The 17,448-nt window shown below is 43.7% G+C and overlaps 1 protein-coding gene across 3 annotated transcripts in view; it reads right to left on the reverse strand.

The window, feature by feature from the left end:
* LOC142295052 (two pore channel protein 2-like) overlaps positions 1 to 17,448 on the reverse strand; it is a 75,512-nt gene that overhangs the window by 27,479 nt on the left and 30,585 nt on the right. For all 3 annotated transcript variants that reach the window (XR_012751349.1, XM_075338123.1, XM_075338122.1), the window contains exons 3-6: positions 14,088 to 14,202; positions 9,377 to 9,505; positions 3,317 to 3,433; positions 1,629 to 1,747 (exon numbers count right to left, since the gene is read on the reverse strand). Coding sequence is in view for 2 of the 3 variants with exons in the window: in XM_075338123.1 (XP_075194238.1) it covers positions 1,629 to 1,747; positions 3,317 to 3,433; positions 9,377 to 9,505; positions 14,088 to 14,202 (480 nt within the window). In the remaining variant the exon portion in view is untranslated. The remainder of the gene's footprint in view (positions 1 to 1,628; positions 1,748 to 3,316; positions 3,434 to 9,376; positions 9,506 to 14,087; positions 14,203 to 17,448) is intronic.

Below are 17,448 nucleotides of genomic sequence, written 5' to 3' on the forward strand. Positions count from 1 at the left end.
GGGGCTGCCTGCATTATACATGGAGCATGGGGGGCTGCCTGCATTATACATGGAGCATGGGGGGCTGCCTGCATTATACATGGAGCATGGGGGGCTGCCTGCATTATACATGGAGCATGGGGGGCTGCCTGCATTATACATGGAGCATGGGGGGCTGCCTGCATTATACATGGAGCATGGGGGGCTGCCTGCATTATACATGGAGCATGGGGGGCTGCCTGCATTTTACATGGAGCATGGGGGGCTGCCTGCATTATACATGGGGCATGGGGGGCTGCCTGCATTATCCATGGAGGTCTATGGGGCTGCATTATACAAAATGACGGACACCTTATACATGGACTATATGGGTGCATTATACATGGAGGAGTATGGGGCTGCATAACACAATATGAAGGTATTATGGGGCTGCATTCTAATATATGGAGGACTATGAAGGCTACCTTATACATGGACTATGTGGTGCAGTATAATATATGAAGTTCTATGGGGTGCATTCTAATATATGGAGAACTATGGAGTGAAATATAATATATGGAGAACTAGGGGGTGAATTATAATACATGGAGAACTTTGGTATATTCATTATAATAATTGGACGGCTACTTATACATGAAGGACTATGGGGTGAATTACAGTCATATGAAAAAGTTTGGGCACCCCTATTAATGTTAACCTTTTTTCTTTATAACAATTTGGTTTTTTGCAACAGCTATTTCAGTTTCATATATCTGATAACTGATGGACTCAGTAATATTTCTGGATTGAAATGAGGTTTATTGTACTAACAGAAAATGTGCAATCCGCATTTAAACAAAATTTGACCAGTGCAAAAGTATGGGCACCTCAACGTAAAAGTGACATTAATATTTTGTAGATCCTCCTTTTGCAAAAATAACAACCTCTAGTCGCTTCCTGCAGCTTTTAATGAGTTTCTGGATCCTGGATGAAGGTATCATTTTGACCATTCCTGTTTACAAAACAATTCCAGTTCAGTTAAGTTTGATGGTCGCCGAGCATGGATAGCACGCTTTAAATCATCCCACATATTTTCAATGATATTCAGGTCTGGGGACTGGGATGGCCATTCCAGAACATTGTAATTGTTCCTCTGCAAGAATGCCTGAGTAGATGTGGAGCGGTGTTTTGGATCATTGTCTTGCTGAAATATCCATCCCCTGCGTAACTTCAACTTCATCACTGATTCTTGCACATTATTGTCAAGAATCTGCTGATACTGAGTATCAGCTCAGCTATACTGATGTATAGCAGAGCATGGGGAAGCTGGGTGCTGAGGACAAGATGGATATCAGAACATAGGAAATCTGGGTGCTGATAGAGGGATTGCAGTCATGGGAAATCTGTATGCTGAGGGTAAGGGCCAAGTGTCAGCGTCATTATCCCGTACCCTAAGTGTCGGTGTATGTGAAGGGGGGCTCAGGTCCGAACTTTGCACCGGGGCCCATCAAACTCTAGTTACGCCACTAACTACAAGGAAGCCAATTCATGGGTGAGAAAGGGGAGACATTAAGAGATTACTCAAAAAAGGTATTCTAATACTCTGTTAATGGAACAATTTTAAAAAACTCCTATGTCCTCACTACAATGATACCAAAATGGAGTTTTACCTGCTTCCAAAAAGATTTTGAGCCATGAGTGAAAATATTAGGACACTGAACATGAAAAGGAGGAAGACGTAGAGGATCTCCGGTAATGTGTTTCTGATGCTACGGAAGGCTCGGCGAATCTACAGGCGAAACAGGAAAACATCATTATAAAGGAAATCCCAAACTCTTCCTTGAAGACTCTGAACAGACTAAAGCTTTGAAGGCTACAAACCAAACTATAGTATACTATTAATAATAGAGGACTACGTCTCCAATGAGGACGTTATATATGGGAATTAATCACCAGAATTGCAAATATAATTTGTTGGTGTCTGTCCAAATCACCAGTTATCTGTAAAATGCATATTCATTGTGCTGATTACTGTGCCGTGTTTTTATCATGGAGACAAGTTAGCTGCCATACAGAGACTAGGCTTAGCAGTACTGTATTATAATATACAATCGTATTGGGACAAACCTTTTAATCATTGAATTCAGGTTTTTCATTCATTCAGTCCGATTGTCACAGGTGTATAAAATCCATACCTTCCCTACCGGGCTGGACTAGGATAAAAAAAAAAAAAGCAGTCCTGGCACACAAACCCTTCCAGGCCCCAGACAACACCCCCCCCCCACTAAGGTGCAATGAAAGGTTCATTGAAGTGTTCTTTTCCTGATCATGCCCCTCACCACTCCTGTCGTTTTAAATTTTATTTCATAAATCGATAGTACACATGAAACTAAGCAACTCTAATATTTCTTATCAGACAAAGTTGCTTCTTTCTCTGCCAGAATTGATCAGTCATTATCAACATTCTCAATTCTGAGGTAAAATCTGTATTCAGTGAAGACTTTCCCATTACTGAGATAGGAGATGGCAGATTGTGCTGATGAGATTCTATGTAGATAGAAAAGACAAAAGGGGCGGAGGTCTGCTTTTAGTTCCTCCCTCCTCATAGAATCTCATTAGTAGCAGCTGCCATCAATCTCAACATTTTTGACAATTGTATGCTTCCAGGTTTGTGGGAACAGTTTTGGTAAGGATCTTATCTACTCAAGAATGACTGTGCCACAGTGCACAAGCTATAAAAACATGGTTGGACGAGTTTGGCGGGAGGGGGGGGGGGGGAACTTGACTGCCCTCAAAGATCTTGGGCTTTAACCCCATCAAACCGCTTTGGGATGAGATGGATTGTAGATGGTCAACAAGGCCCTCTTAAAATCAGAGACTGACTTCCCTAATGCTCATCTGGATGAATAGCAACAAATTCGCACAGACACACCCCAAAATCCAAAACGAAGCCTTCCCAAAAGAGTGGAAGCTTTTAGATCTGCAAAGAGACCAACTCCACATTAATGCGTTAAGATTTAGAATAGAGTCATAAAATGTGATGTCCCAATACTTTAATGCATAAAGCCAATGCGTAAAAGAAAAAACTGCTACAAGATATATTAGAAAATTAATCAGCACATAACATTAGATTTTACATATAGTAGATTATGTTCCAGGGTGGGCATTAACATTAAGATGCCTTTAATATAGCCTCACATTTTGAGACTGGAAATATGGAACATGGAGATACAAGGTATAGTTCCCACATAAGGAAATGCCAATTTCATGGCTCAATCCTTTCCCTTCTGCTGAGAAAAGGGAAGGGTTGAACACCCTATATATCTGCACTACATTGAGATCCTAAAACAAAACTCACCTGTCGACTTTCAGCAAAATTAACCAGGTAAATGGGACGTAGAATTCGAGACCATCGAACACTTGGAATGTGCGCAATAAGCAAAGAGCCATAGATGATCAGATCTATTAGGTTAAGCTGTAAAAAAATAAAATAATGAGGATTAAACATTTCAGTTACTTTCCATAAATTAGAACACTTCTGAGACACTTCTGAATATATTGTGTTTGAAATCTGCAACATGTCAATTTCTTCTCCGGATACGCCGAGTTTTAATGTGCGGATTTTCCACATAGAATTTCATTAGATGCGGAAAATCCACAGGAAAAAAAAAAAAAAAAAGTGTTTTTAGTGTGTTTCCACAGTGGAAATGCAATAAAAATGTATATAAACCGCACATGACCATATCATAATTTTGTCAAAGCCAAATGCCAGGAAGTATCAAAACAAAGTAACTTAATTTGCTGTAAAGCTCATGCATCAAAAAGACAAAAAAAACGCAATAAGGCTTTGTGCGCACGTACATGCTGAAATTTCTGCAGCGATTTGACAGCTCATGTGTGCTTCAAATCGCTGCAGAAAGACTGCGTAATGAATGCAGTGTTTCAGCAGAATAAATCCCTATTCATGCGCTCGGGATGCTGCCCCCACCATAGACAGAGTGGGAGCTGCATCAAAAGCGCACAAAATAAGTGATATGCTGCTTTTATGAACGCACGGATTTGGGTCAAAATTTCAGCATCCAAATCACTGCGTTCAAAAAAGCATCGTGCGCAAGGATTATGCACAATCTTCATAGATTGTGCAGGAGACACAGGACACATGCATTTACGTTGCAGTGCTAGACGCAGCGCAAATGCATGCAATACGTACACGTGCGCATGAGCCCTAAATAGGAGCATAAAAAAAAATGCAAATTTTTGCAACATAAAATACCCATTGTATGAATGCAGCCTAAGGAGCACTTTGCACACTATGACATCGCAGCTGCGATGTTGGTGGGGTCAAATCGAAAGTGATGCACATCCGGCGTCGCTCTCGACATCATAGTGTGTAAAGCATTTTTGATACGATTACGACGCTTTTGTGCTCGTTAATTGTATCATCGGTGTAGAGTCGGTCATTTCCATGAATTGGGAACGACCGATGTTACGATGTTGTTCCTCGTTCCTGCGGCAGCACACATCGCTGTGTATGAAGTCGCAGGAGCGAGGAACATCTCCAACCTGCGTCCCGTCTGCAATGCGGAAGGAAGGAGGTGAGCGGGATGTTTATGTCCCGCTCATCTCCGCCCCTCCGCTTCTATTGGCCGCCTGCTGTGTGACGTCACTATGACGCCACACGACCCGCCCCCTTAGTAAGGAGGCGGTTCGCTGGCAGAGCGACGTTGCAGGGCAGGTGAGTGCATGTGAAGCTGCCGTAGCGATAATGTTCGCTACGGCAGCTATCACAAGATATCGCAGCTGCGACGGGGGCGGGGACTATAGCGCTTGGCATCGCAGCATCGGCTTGCGATGTTGTAGTGTGCAAAGGGCCCCTAAGAAAGCAATTAATCCAAGTTTGTTTGGCAGAAAACTAGCTTAAGGCGATGTGCGTATGGTGTGGTTTTTGCGGCATTTTTGCGTGTTTTTCGGGTGCATTTTTGGTCAGAAAGCTGCATGACTTTCCTTCCCCAGCAAAGTCTATGACTTTTCATTTTTGCTACCCGCACCGTGCTTTTTATTTAGTTGCGTTTTTGAAGTACAAAAAAAAAAAAAAAAAGCAACATGTCAATTCTTTTCTACGTTTTTCCACACATGAAATGCATTGGAAAACACAGCAAAACACAGCCAAAAACGCGGCTTTGCAGATGGCCGCCATGGGCGTCACCCAACCTCAAATGTTTGGCCCCTCCCATGTAGTAATATGCCACAAATGGTAAGGTGATATCAGCAACCACTTCCATTTTATCAAGGTGTATCCATACTTCTGTCCCACCCTGTACTATATTTTGTCCTCCACAGGGCAGAGCAAAGTACACCTGCGCAGGAGTGTGATTGGGAGACACTGTGAGGATGACATAGGTCATCTACATGAAGCAGGGAAGGTGGACGGGGATTGAAGGAAGAGAGGAGGCACAGATCAAGATCAGAGACAACCATCAGACCGGACCGTGCTGGCTGGGGGGGTATAATAAAAGCTCTTTTTTGTGCTATGCAGGCGGTATTGGGGACATACACACACAGCCTACTAGTATTCCTTAAAAGTGATGGCAGTAGTTTATATTGGGAAAATCTGGTGACATGTTTCCTTTAAGCAGCTCTACCTAATTGGACAGAGCTGGGGAATGGATGATGTGTGGATAGACCTGCTCAAATTCAATAGTGTTGGAGTTTCTTGCACTAGAAATGCCATTCCAGTTTCGGACTCGAGTAGCAATTCTGGAGAGGCGCGCTGAGGTACACACCACAAATAAGATGTGCCCAATTCATTCACCCATATTTATTATTGTCCACAATGATATTATGTTGAGAAACAAGGTTTCTCTCAAATACCTTGTATTGCCAATAGTGCCTGTGAGCGGCGTTATTGCGGACCGCCCTTCCCCATCGCCGGTCCCCCAGGCTCCGTGACCTCGGGGATCTGGTGATGTCACTTCAACTTCCTGCTCACCTGACATCACAGTGACCTGCCCCAGTCTCCATAAGTCACTGGGCTGTGGGCAGCGTTTCCCCGCTCGTCACAGCCCAGCATCCCTCCTGCTAGAAGCTCTGCAGCGAAGGAAGAGGGTGGAGTAAGCTGTGCCCTGGCAGGGGCACCATAGTTTCGCCCAAATTTCTGCATTGGCAGATCGATACCAGAGAACAATGGAAACCCTAGAAATGGTCTGACCTCTGCCAGAGAATATTGGGATGACCAACAAGGAATCCCAACGTCTGAACCTAACTGTGAGAGACCGGTTACGTTAGATTGTGTAAGAACCTCACAGGGAGATGAGAGGCAAGATACCTAAAAGGAAAGAAAGAAATCTCATTAAAGGTAAAAGGTGTAGAACATTATAAGGTGCACGGAGGGAGTTGAAAGCAAGATCACTGTCCTGGAGAAAGAGAGACAGATAAGAGCCCCACTCAGAGCTTCGCCTAATGGAAGAGATTACTAAAGAGAAAAAGAAAATCACAATGCCAGAAAGCTGAAATGGAGAGATATCACTGATTGGCACAAAAGGAGAGGACTGAAGGGCGTCCAAAAGCAGGTTGAGGTCCCCTAGATCTAGGGGGGCCAATACGGTGGCCCCAAGTTTGCAAAGCCCAAGCAGCCAATCCTGACCCATGACCTACAAGTCACGTTTTGCTGGACCAGGATAACCTAAGCAAGAACCCGGTCCTTGGGAGCCAACCCTGGCTCAAGACAAAAATTAAGAAAGGAGGATATGGCCCAAGGAGCACTACTGATATCCTTTATTTCAGTGAGAATCTTTCTAAATGAAATGGTAGATACGCAATGTCTAAAAGACCCTTGTTGCCTAATCCTATTCAGACAAATCAAATCCAAAAGTCCTGAAGCCGCCTTAACGGCGGACACAAAAATATAGTAAATCTGAAGACTCCCGAGATTAGCAAGCATTCAAATTTTTTAATCTAAACTGGAGAAGAGAATCCTGCAGACAGAGAAAGGGGAAGACCTAGATTGCTCTGGAATGTAGAAAAGTCTTTGTCTCAACCCGGAACTGTAACTTATCGGCACAAACTCATTGTACACTCTGATTGGCTGGTGCTAAAAGGAAGGGTGTAGCTTTTTGAGATTCAGTTGGCCACAGAAGCATGGGGCTATCATACCTGTGTACCGCCCCGCGGCCTCGGCTGCGAACGCCGAGCCGCTCGGATCCGTGCTCGTACTGCGGGCGGTGGCTCGTGCCTCTCACGGACCTGGGGGTCATGTCGCTCGGCAAGGGGGGTTGGCGCTACGCGCGGGGGAATGCAGGTGTTCGGTTTTGGGATGATTGTTCGTGACGCCACCCACGGGTTGTGGTGATGGTGGACACCACCACTGTGGTGAAGGTACGGGGACTCCCAGGAGCGGTGTAGTGGCGCAGCTAGGTGTTGACCCCTCCGTGGGTAGGGGGATATTGATCCCGGGGCCCGGCTGTGCGAGGGTCAGGGTGCAGGGCGCAGGGTTGCGGTGCTCACGATTAAACCACACAGAGTCACTGGTAAACCAAACGGAGGGATGGACGGGGCCCGCAGCCGGCTGCAGTTTCCTTGTCAGGTTGGCAATGTCCACCTTTCTCCTGCACCTGTGTTTGTAGTGTGACCACTGTGCCTTGGCACTGGTAGTCCGCTCCCCGGCGTGTATGTGTCGTAGGAGCCCCTTTTGCCCGCAGGCGCCGGCGCTTGGATCTCTGGCGGTGGCTACTATCCGGACGGGTTGGGCTGTTGCCTTCAATCGGGACTTTGGTTGGAATGAACCCCTGAGGTCCAGACCGCAATCAGTTAATTTGACTATGGTGGTGGCGTATAGCCTAGTTCGGGGTCTGAGTACCCTGCCTGGTGCTCCGGTATCCTGTTGGCTCCCCGGTTCGGTTCCGGCGGGCCACTACCCTGTCCCGGTCCCTCACGGTTCCACCAGTCGTATTCCCGGTCTCCTGCAGGCGGCCACTGCCATCTGCCTGCCTGCCTGACTGATCTGGGGTCCTAGGTTCCAACCCAGGCCCCGCGCAGAACCGTACTCCACTGCTCTCCACTCCACTGTACTGAACTGAATTCTTTTGTGCACTGCACTGTGTTCCTGCCTCAGGCCAGCAGACTCCTCGGGGGGCGTGTCTTTCCGCCTGACTCAGCCCATCTGGTGTGCCTGTCTGACTCTGAGGGAGGCAATCAGGTCTTTGTGGTTGACTGGTGGTACCTTTCTAGTGTGGGGGTGTGCGGTGAGTGTAATAACCTGTGACCCCTGGGGTCCAGGGCGTCACACCAGTAGGGAAACCTATAAAACAGATACCACAAGATGACTCCCCGCTCCTCCTCAATGAAAAGCCCATATCACCCGAAGACCCAGGGGCGGAGAATGGAGGGATGGGGGCCGTAGTAAAACCACTGTGAAGTGCGCTCTCCAGAGAGAGAGTACCCACGAATGCCTGGAAAAAATCCGGATGCTAGGAAGCCGCAAAAAGGCTACAACGCTGAGATGACCACAATGAAGCTAAAGCAACGCAGGGCTGCAGCAAAGGACGTACTTAATTGTCCTAAAGAGGCTAGATGTCTGGGCTCCATCTTCCGCTGCATTTAATCACACAATGGGATTTGAAGGGTGGATGGGAAAAAGTCAAAGGCAGATACTTGATCGCCAACTGAGTCCCCGTATACGGTTCTGTCATACTGATACAAGATACAGGCTGACATGTATTGGCTGTACTCTTCATCATTCCGTGGGGCGAAATGGGGCGACATGTCATGGCTACCTCTAAATTACACTAAGTTAAACTGAATAGCTGGGAGTTGGTAGCATAGGTGTTGCCTGTTGGGGGAGGATTCAGCTTTTTTTCTTATGATGTATTCGTAGTGTCAACCTCCAGGAGGCAGCATATCACCCATGGTTCCTGTGACCCAAATGAAGTGACCAAAAAATAAATTTAACAATACATGTGTTGATTACAGACATTTTATTGCCAATTCAGAAATGTGTAATATTTAATAAATCATGGATGTTGCTTCCATCTCCAAATAAGCAAAGTACAGAGATCGGCTTCCACCTACAACTGTTCCAGAAAGCCATGCGATCAGTGCATTCAGTCACTGCCTGCAGCAGTTACATATCCATCTGGACCAGACAAAGTACAGAGCCCGCCGGGGTGGGGAGCAGCGGGGAATAAATAAGTCTAATATTATTTATTTTATGTTGCAGCATTCTATGTGATGTGGTTATCTATGATTGAAACCATTGTTATTCAGATCACAAAAATAGTTATTTTACCCCCCAAAAAATAAAATACACAAAGTTCCCAATGTTGGACTCCCCAGTTCATAAACACATATACTGTACTGCAAAAGCTTGATGTCTAATCCCTAATCCCAGTCAGAATAAATTAGATTAATAATCAATACTTACAAATATTGCGACCATTACACAAATGTTCTTTGTATCCTTCCAGAAAACACTACGAGGAGTAACTTTACTAAAATGTACAAGTCGACCAAAAAAAGCTAGTAAGCAGAAGACCTCTACTATGGAGGTGGCCTGAAATTAAAAAGTGAAAAAAATATCAATACTGGAATCTAACACAAATGTATGTATGGGCATGTATATAATTAGAAGAAAATAGAAAATGTTCAGCTATTTCAAGCAAACAAGAGACTGTGTGTAAAATATTATAATATATATATATATATATATATATATATATATATATATATATATATATATATATTATATATATTATATATATATACACACACACACACACACACACACACACACACGTGTCAAGAGTGTGCAAAGCAGTAATCAGAGCAAAAGGTGGCTACTTTGAAGTACCTAGAATAGAAGACATTTTCAGTTGTTTCACACTTTTTTGTTAAGTATTTAATTCCAAACTTTTGGTCTGTACTGTAAATTATATATATATTTATATTACACACTGCAGGTCAACAGTTTGTCTTTTCCATGTAAAACCACACTTTTATTTAACAAATGAGTTGCATAATGAATAGAAAATATAGTCCAGACATTGACGAGGTTAGAAATAATGATTGTTACTTGAAATAATCATTTTCTCTTCAGACTTTGCTTTCATCACAGAATGCTCCTTTGCAGCAATTCCAGCTTTGCAGACCTTTGGCATTTTAGCTGTTTATTTGATGAGATAATCTGGAGATATTTCACCCCATGCTTCCCCCCTCTCAAGTTGGATTGGCTTGATGGGCACTTTTTGCGTACCATACGGTCAGGCTGCTCCCACAACAGCTCAATAGGGTTGAGATCTGGTGACTGGGCTGGCCACTCCATTACAGATAGAATACCAGCTGCCTGCTTATGCATGCATAATTTGGAGGTGTGCTTTGGGTCATTGTCCTGTTGTAGGATGAAATTGGCTCTAATCAAGCGCTGTCCACAGGGTATGGCATGGCGTTTGCAAAATGGAGTGATAGCCTTCCTTATTCAGCAGCAGCCAGGGTCAGCTATCTGGCTAACTGCTACTCGGATGCCTCTGCTCTTTGCCAGTCATTGCACTGGCTGCCCATATATCATAGAATCCAATTCAAACTGCCTGTTCTCACCCACAAAGCTCTCCACAGTGCGGCACCCCCCTACATCTCCACCCTCCTCTCTGTCTATCACCCCACCCGTTCTCTACGCTCTGCAAATGACTTTCGACTAACATCCACACTAATTCGAACCTCCCACTGCCGAATCCAAGACTTCTTCCGAGCTGCACCAAACCTCTGGAACGCTCTACCCCAAGAAGTTAGAACAAATCACAACTTACTCAGCTTCAGACGCTCCCTAAAAACGCATCTTTTTAGGGCGGCCTATCACACTCCCTAGCCAAACTAATTTCACCTAATCCCTCTACAACTTCTCAGAACATAACCCCACGTCAAACTCCATGGCACCCAAATGCATCTCAAGGCTCTGGCCAACTGGTCCGGGAAGCCATTATCTATCCCCCATAAGATGGCTGGATTGTCATTGTAAATAAGCACTTGTACCTTGCCCCTCCCCCCATCTCATTGTAGATTGTAAGCTCTCACGAGCAGGGTTGCCATTTTTCCCTTTAAATATTGTGTCTTCTATAATTGTTACTTGTTTGTATATGTTTATGTATATGATATGTATAGGAGACTCCTGAATTGTAAAGCGCTGCGGAATATGTTGGCGCTATAGAAATAAAGATTATTATTATTATTATTATTCAAAATTCCTTTTACCTTGTACAAATCTCCCACTTTTACAGCACCAAAGCAACCCCCAGACCATCACATTACCTCCACCATGCTTGACAGATGGCGTCAGGCACTCTTCCAGCATCTTTTCAGTAGTTCTGCGTCTCACAAATGTTCTTCTGTGTGATCCAAACAGCTCAAACTTCGATTCGTCTGTCCATAACACTTTTTTCCAATCTTCATCTGTCCAATGTCAGTGTTCTTTTGCTCATGTTAATCTTTTCCTTTTATTAGCAAGTCTCAGATATGGCTATTTCTTTGCCACTCTGCCCTGAAGGCCAGCATCCCTGAGTCGCCTCTTCAATGTAGACGTTAACACTGGTGTTTTGCGGGTACTATTTAATGAAGCTGCCAGTTGAGGACCTGTGAGGCGTCGATCTCCCAAACTAGAGACTCTAATGTACTTGTCTTGTTGCTCAGTTGTACAGCGTGGCCTCCCACTTCTTTCTACTCTGGTTAGAGCCTGTTTGTGCTCTCTTCTGAAGGGAGTATTACACACCATTGTAGGAAATCTTCAGTTTCTTGGCAATTTCTCACATGGAATATATTTCATTTCTAAGAACAAGAATAGACTGTCGAGATGCATATGAAAGTTCTCTTTTTCTGGCCATTTTGAGAGTTTTATGAAACCAGCAAATGTAATGCTCCTGATTCTCAACTAGCTCAAAGGAAGGTCAGTTTTATAGCTTCTCTAATCAGCAAAACTGTTTTCAGCTGTGCCAACATACTTGCACAAGGGTTTTCATGGGAATTAGAAACATCCATTAGGCTTCAACACAGTTAGCAAACACAATGTACCATTAGAACACTGGAGTGGTGGTTGTTGGAAATGGGCCTCTACACACCTATGTAGATATTGCATTAAAAACTAGACATTTGCAGCTAGAATAGTCATTTACCACATTAACAATGTATAGAGTGTATGTCTGTTTAAGTAAATGTTGGCTTCATTGAAAAAAAATTTGCTTTTCTTTAAAAAATAAGGAAATATTTAAGTAACCCTAAACTCTGGAACTGTAGTGTATAGTGAAAAACTGGACAATTGGAAAATTAAAGTACAAAATTTATAAAAACTTTTGTGTTAACTTCGCTATAAAACATAACATGTAATTAAGGGAACCTGCACTAGATCCATGCTGTCTAAACCAGCCTGGCTGCATAACTGGAGTCAGGTATGTTTTCTCTTAAAACCAAGAGGCATTAGTTTTAGGCTGCTTTCACACATCCGGTTTTTGCCGTGCGGCACAATACGGCGCTCTGCAAAAAAAAAAAAAAACGCAACCGTTTTTTTTTTTGCCGTCGGTTGTGTTTTTTTCCCGCATAGACTTGCATTAGCGCCGTATTGTGCCGCATGGCCTTGCGTTGCGCCCGTTTTTTGCCGGATCCGGCGCGATTCACAATGCAACCCTATGGACGCCGGATGCGGTTTTTTGCACTGCGCATGCTCAGTAACAAGCCGCATCCGTCAAAAACTGGACAGGCCGCATGGAAAAACTTATGCAACGGATCCGTTTTTTTCGCCGCATCCGTTGCATATGTTTTGAGCCAGATTGTGCCGCTCAGCACAAACCGGATGTGTGAAAGCAGCCTCAGCTGGCAGGGGATCAGAAGAAGAGACATTAGTAGTTAAGCACATTCCCTGATCAGCTTCTTCCCACCACAAAGCAGTAAATTGAAAGGGCACTTCCATATGTGTATATACCGTATTTTTCGGATTATAAGACACACTTTTCCTCCCAAACATTTGGGAGGAAAATGAAGTGTGCGTCTTATAAGCCGAAAGTAGCTTACTGGGGGTGCTGGAGAGGGGGTATGTCACAATAGGCAGGGGCTCTGCTGCGGGCTCTGCTGTGCTGTGGGCTGCGCTGCGGGCAGTGATGTAGGGACCACCATCTTAAATGTTGGTGGTGTTGGCTTCAAATAATGGCGCCAGGAGTCGGCGCATGCGCAGATGGACCTCTTGGCTCAAGATCTCATATGTGCATAAGCTGTTTTCGACCAACTGATCTCCTGCAGCGGACTTAAAGGAAAATGGTGCCCGGAGTTGGCGCGTGTGCATACGAGATCGTGACTTGTGGTTGAGCCGATAGCTCAATCTGTGAGCAAACCAAATCTGGGCACCATTTCTTTGAAGCCTGCACCACTGACAGTTTCTGGATGTTCCTCCTGCCTCACAGCGCCGCTGTCCGCAGCAAGCATCTGAGACACCCGCTGCTCCTACGGCAGTATCGCCCTACTCCAGCACCACACGTGCCTCCTCTGACCCCGCTCCACCACTGTTACTCCCCCCCCTCCAGTAAGACACCACCGGATTATAAAACGGACCCCATTTTTTTTCCTTTTCTTTTTCTCTATAATTGGAGTTCGTCTTATAATCCGATGCATCTTATAAAACAATAAATATGGTAGAGACCTCTGTAATCACCTGTAGAGTTGAGATACCAGCTGGTGGCCGCACCAAACTAGTCGTGTCTCTGTCTATGGCCCCCAGCAAGCTTTTCAAACTATCTTCTCTGTGGCATTTCAGAGTTAAAAGTTGTATATTTTTCTAATGTAAATAAACACAATTAAATTTATTTTTCAGAACTGAACAACCCCTTTAATTCATCAGGCAATTTTTTTTTCCACATATGAGTTGGTGCTGTGAATGGGCAATCACCAGCAGTTAGGTTCCCGACACTTCCTTGTGGTGGCTTCTGATAGTGGAGCATTTCACAATACTGCTGAAAGTCAGTCACTGCTGCTCTCTGTCCTGATTCATGGAGGAAACCCCTTTTAAAACCCATCTATGTAAACTCTATATTGCTTATATGGTTATAAAGTCAATCAGTGAAACAAAAAGAAAAAAAAACATCAACTAAGACTTTGATACTCACCAGAAATGGGAGATGATAAACTGCAGGTTCTTCAAAAATGGCCAGCGCCAAGTCAACAGTGATACAGACATAGGTGAGGACTTGCATAACCCAGTGGTTGTAAAAATAGTAAAGTCTAAAGAAAATAAAAGGAAATCAATAACCAATATAGTGAAATAATAAATATTTGTTGAATATTTATAGAGAATTCAGGCTAAGATCACTGCCAGTGAACGGTCTGTACAGAATTTCTCATGCTCATGAAAAATTCCTGGCTGCTGCTAACTGGCAGTCATCTATGGAGCCTTGCTCTGAGAAAGTTGACAGAATGAAGCTCGATAGGAATCGATGGACATCAGACATTACTCTTTGAATTACATTGGAACTTCCATAATTTATGTTGAAGTAATAAATTGGTTAACGAGGGCGTGGAAAGATTCTTTATTCAAATACACTTTTTATTCCGTGTTTGTCTTTTTTAACTCTATACTTGCCAGGTTAGTAATGTGGGTGTCTGTTAGACGGATCTTCATTACTAACCCCTGGGTTTTAGGTCAGCTGTTAAGGCACAGCTGACATCCTCCCCACAAGTAATACCCTGAATGCTACTGCACAAGGCAATTGGGAAGAGCAGAGAAAATCACCGGAATTGATGCATCTAATGAACAGGGCACTTCTGGGGTGGCTGTGGGGTGCTATTTTTAGGCTGGGAAGGCCAAAATAACCTTGGACCTTCCCATCCTAATAATACCAGCCCCCAGCTTCCGCTTTACCTTGCCTGCTTATCAACAATGGGGCAGAGGAATTTTTTTTTAAATTATTATTTATTAAAAAATCATTGTGATAGCTCCTCTATTTTTGATAACAGGCCAAAGTAAAGCAGACAGCTGAGGGTTGCAGTCCGCAAGTCTGTTTACATGTGCTGGTTATCAACAAAGCCCTCCCCTTTTTTTATACCGTACTTATTCTATATCCATGTTTGTAGGGCAATTGCCCAAATTTTGCTGCCTTTTGCAGCTCCCTAGCCCTTACGATGACCATTTTACAGCACAGAACTTCGGGTCCCCATTGACTTATATGGGGTTCAGGGTCAAGTTTAAACTAAAGTCTGTCCGAATCCGGACTTCCAATGGTCCGTTCATCTCTACTCATAAGTTAAAAGGAATTCAGTGTCCACCACCCAGCCTGACAGAAAGATGTAGCTTGTATTGGACTGTGTGAGATCTCAGCAGCAGCAGAAAAAAAGGGATGCTGAGGAGCTGTCAATCACACTAGGAGGATGGCGATTGAGGGAGAAGAGAGAGTTTAATAGCATGTGCACAAAGTGACTTTTAGAAGCAGGCACCTGCACCTTTTTTGAAGCAGAAGATGCTTTAGGAAAATGCTAGCTGTATTTTTCCTAAAGTGTTGTCTTTGCCGTTGCTTTAGTTATTTTTGCGGCAGCGTTGCAACATTAATCCGCCAGAAGAATTGTGAGGCCACTTTATGGCTTTGGAAGCTTGAAGCAGTTAAAAGAACACTTAAAAGGGAATATGTCAGTAGGTTTTTGCTACTTCATCTTAGAGCAGCACAAAAATATCCTGAATCTAACCACGTATCACTTAGATTACTGACTGCAGCCATTCTGACACAATCAGAATTTTTAGAATTAGCTATCTAGCAGAGCTGAGAGATGTGCTGCCCACACCAGGCTCTTTATAGAGATTGTACATTGGCAGTGAGGCGTCACTCACAGCAGGGGTGTGTCGGTCTGCCATGAACGTGACATTGTAGTCCAAGCAATGATAAGTCCTGCTGCTTAAACAAACATAGCAAATAAACAATGGATCACACCTTAACAAGACAAGCAGCCCTGAATTCTCTGTCTTAATCCTTGCGGCATGCTGTCTTCAGCTTACAGAGCAAAAACCTGATGACAGATTCCCTTTAAAACACATGCACAAATCACTTGGACATTTTTCACTGTATTGGGCATTTTTTTTACTATTTTTTCAAGTAGAATCTGCTTGAAAAAGACAATATGTGCACTTACCCTAAACCTGCAAAAAGAATTAAAACAGCCATTGTAACATAGATTTTTAAAGTAAGTACACCAGCATGGTCAGGTCTAAGAGATCTATATAATAAAAGTTTGTCTTTTGTTCTGTGATGTCTGTTGATTGTTCCTCTTTAAAGACAACCTTTCACCAGTTTGAGAATGTTATGAGCTGAGTAAAACTTAGTTTTTATTATTAATTTCTCTGCTGCAGAAATATTAGGTTGTAAAGTTTAGGTTATAGTTTATGTAACGTTCAATTTAATACCAGAGATTTGTCCCTGGGGGTTTGTACTTCAGCATTTGTGCGGATCTCAGTGGTCAGATCGCCGGTGATAAGAAAGTTATCCTCTATCCTGTGGATGGGGGGAGAACATCCAAATTTGGCACTGCCCCTTTAGTTAAATACATAATTCAGGTAAAGCTTCTGCATTAAAGGGAACCTGTCACCTAGAATATGCGTTCTGACCTATCAGCAGACTCATGGTGTGCCCTAATTACACCTCCCTACCCATCCTTGTGTTGTAAAATTGTGTAATATGAAAGTAATAAAAAACGTTTTATTACCTTCATATTTCCTATGTAAATTAGAGAGCTTGTGGTCACAGGGGCGGCGCCTTGCCCTATGGACGTCTGCATACTTTCCGTGGTATCACGCCCCTGTGGGTGTGATACCATGGAGTAACATGAGCGACGTCACCGTTGCTCATTCTATCTGCGTGCATTGTGGCAGGCTTCTTTTCTGGGTGATCACGCGCCGGCTTGCAGTGCGCGTCTGAAACTGATAAGGAGAACCCGGAAGAGAAGGCTGCCGCAATAGTAAGTGTAAATGCGTGCAGGATAGAATGAGCGACGGTGACGTCGCTCATGTGACTCCATGGTATCATGCCCACAGGGGCGTGATACCACGGAAAGTATGCAGACGTCCATAGGGCAAGGCGCCGCCCCTGTGACCAGAAGCTCTCTAATTTACATAGGAAATATTAAGGTAATAAAACGTTTTTTATTACTTTCATATTATACAATTTTATAACACCGGGATGGGTAGAGAGGTGTAATTAGGGCACACATGCGTCTGCTGATCGGTCAGAACGCATATTCTAGGTGACAGGTTCCCTTTAATTCGCTAGTTTGTACTTTCAGACAGAAAACAAAGCTTGTCTCATTAGACTGGAAAGTTGAAAAAGTGAAAGTTCCTGAATTTCAAATTGAGGAACTTTCTTCTTGGAGACACTGTTTCAGAGGTGATAAAAGGGATACATTTATAATAAATGTTCCTGCTGGTTTACTGACAAACAGAAAATGTAAGAAAAAAGAAGGACGTTTGACTTGAGTAACCTTCACTAT

The sequence above is a fragment of the Anomaloglossus baeobatrachus genome, chromosome 3, assembly GCF_048569485.1.
Source record: "Anomaloglossus baeobatrachus isolate aAnoBae1 chromosome 3, aAnoBae1.hap1, whole genome shotgun sequence".
NCBI classification, from domain to species: domain Eukaryota; kingdom Metazoa; phylum Chordata; class Amphibia; order Anura; family Aromobatidae; genus Anomaloglossus; species Anomaloglossus baeobatrachus.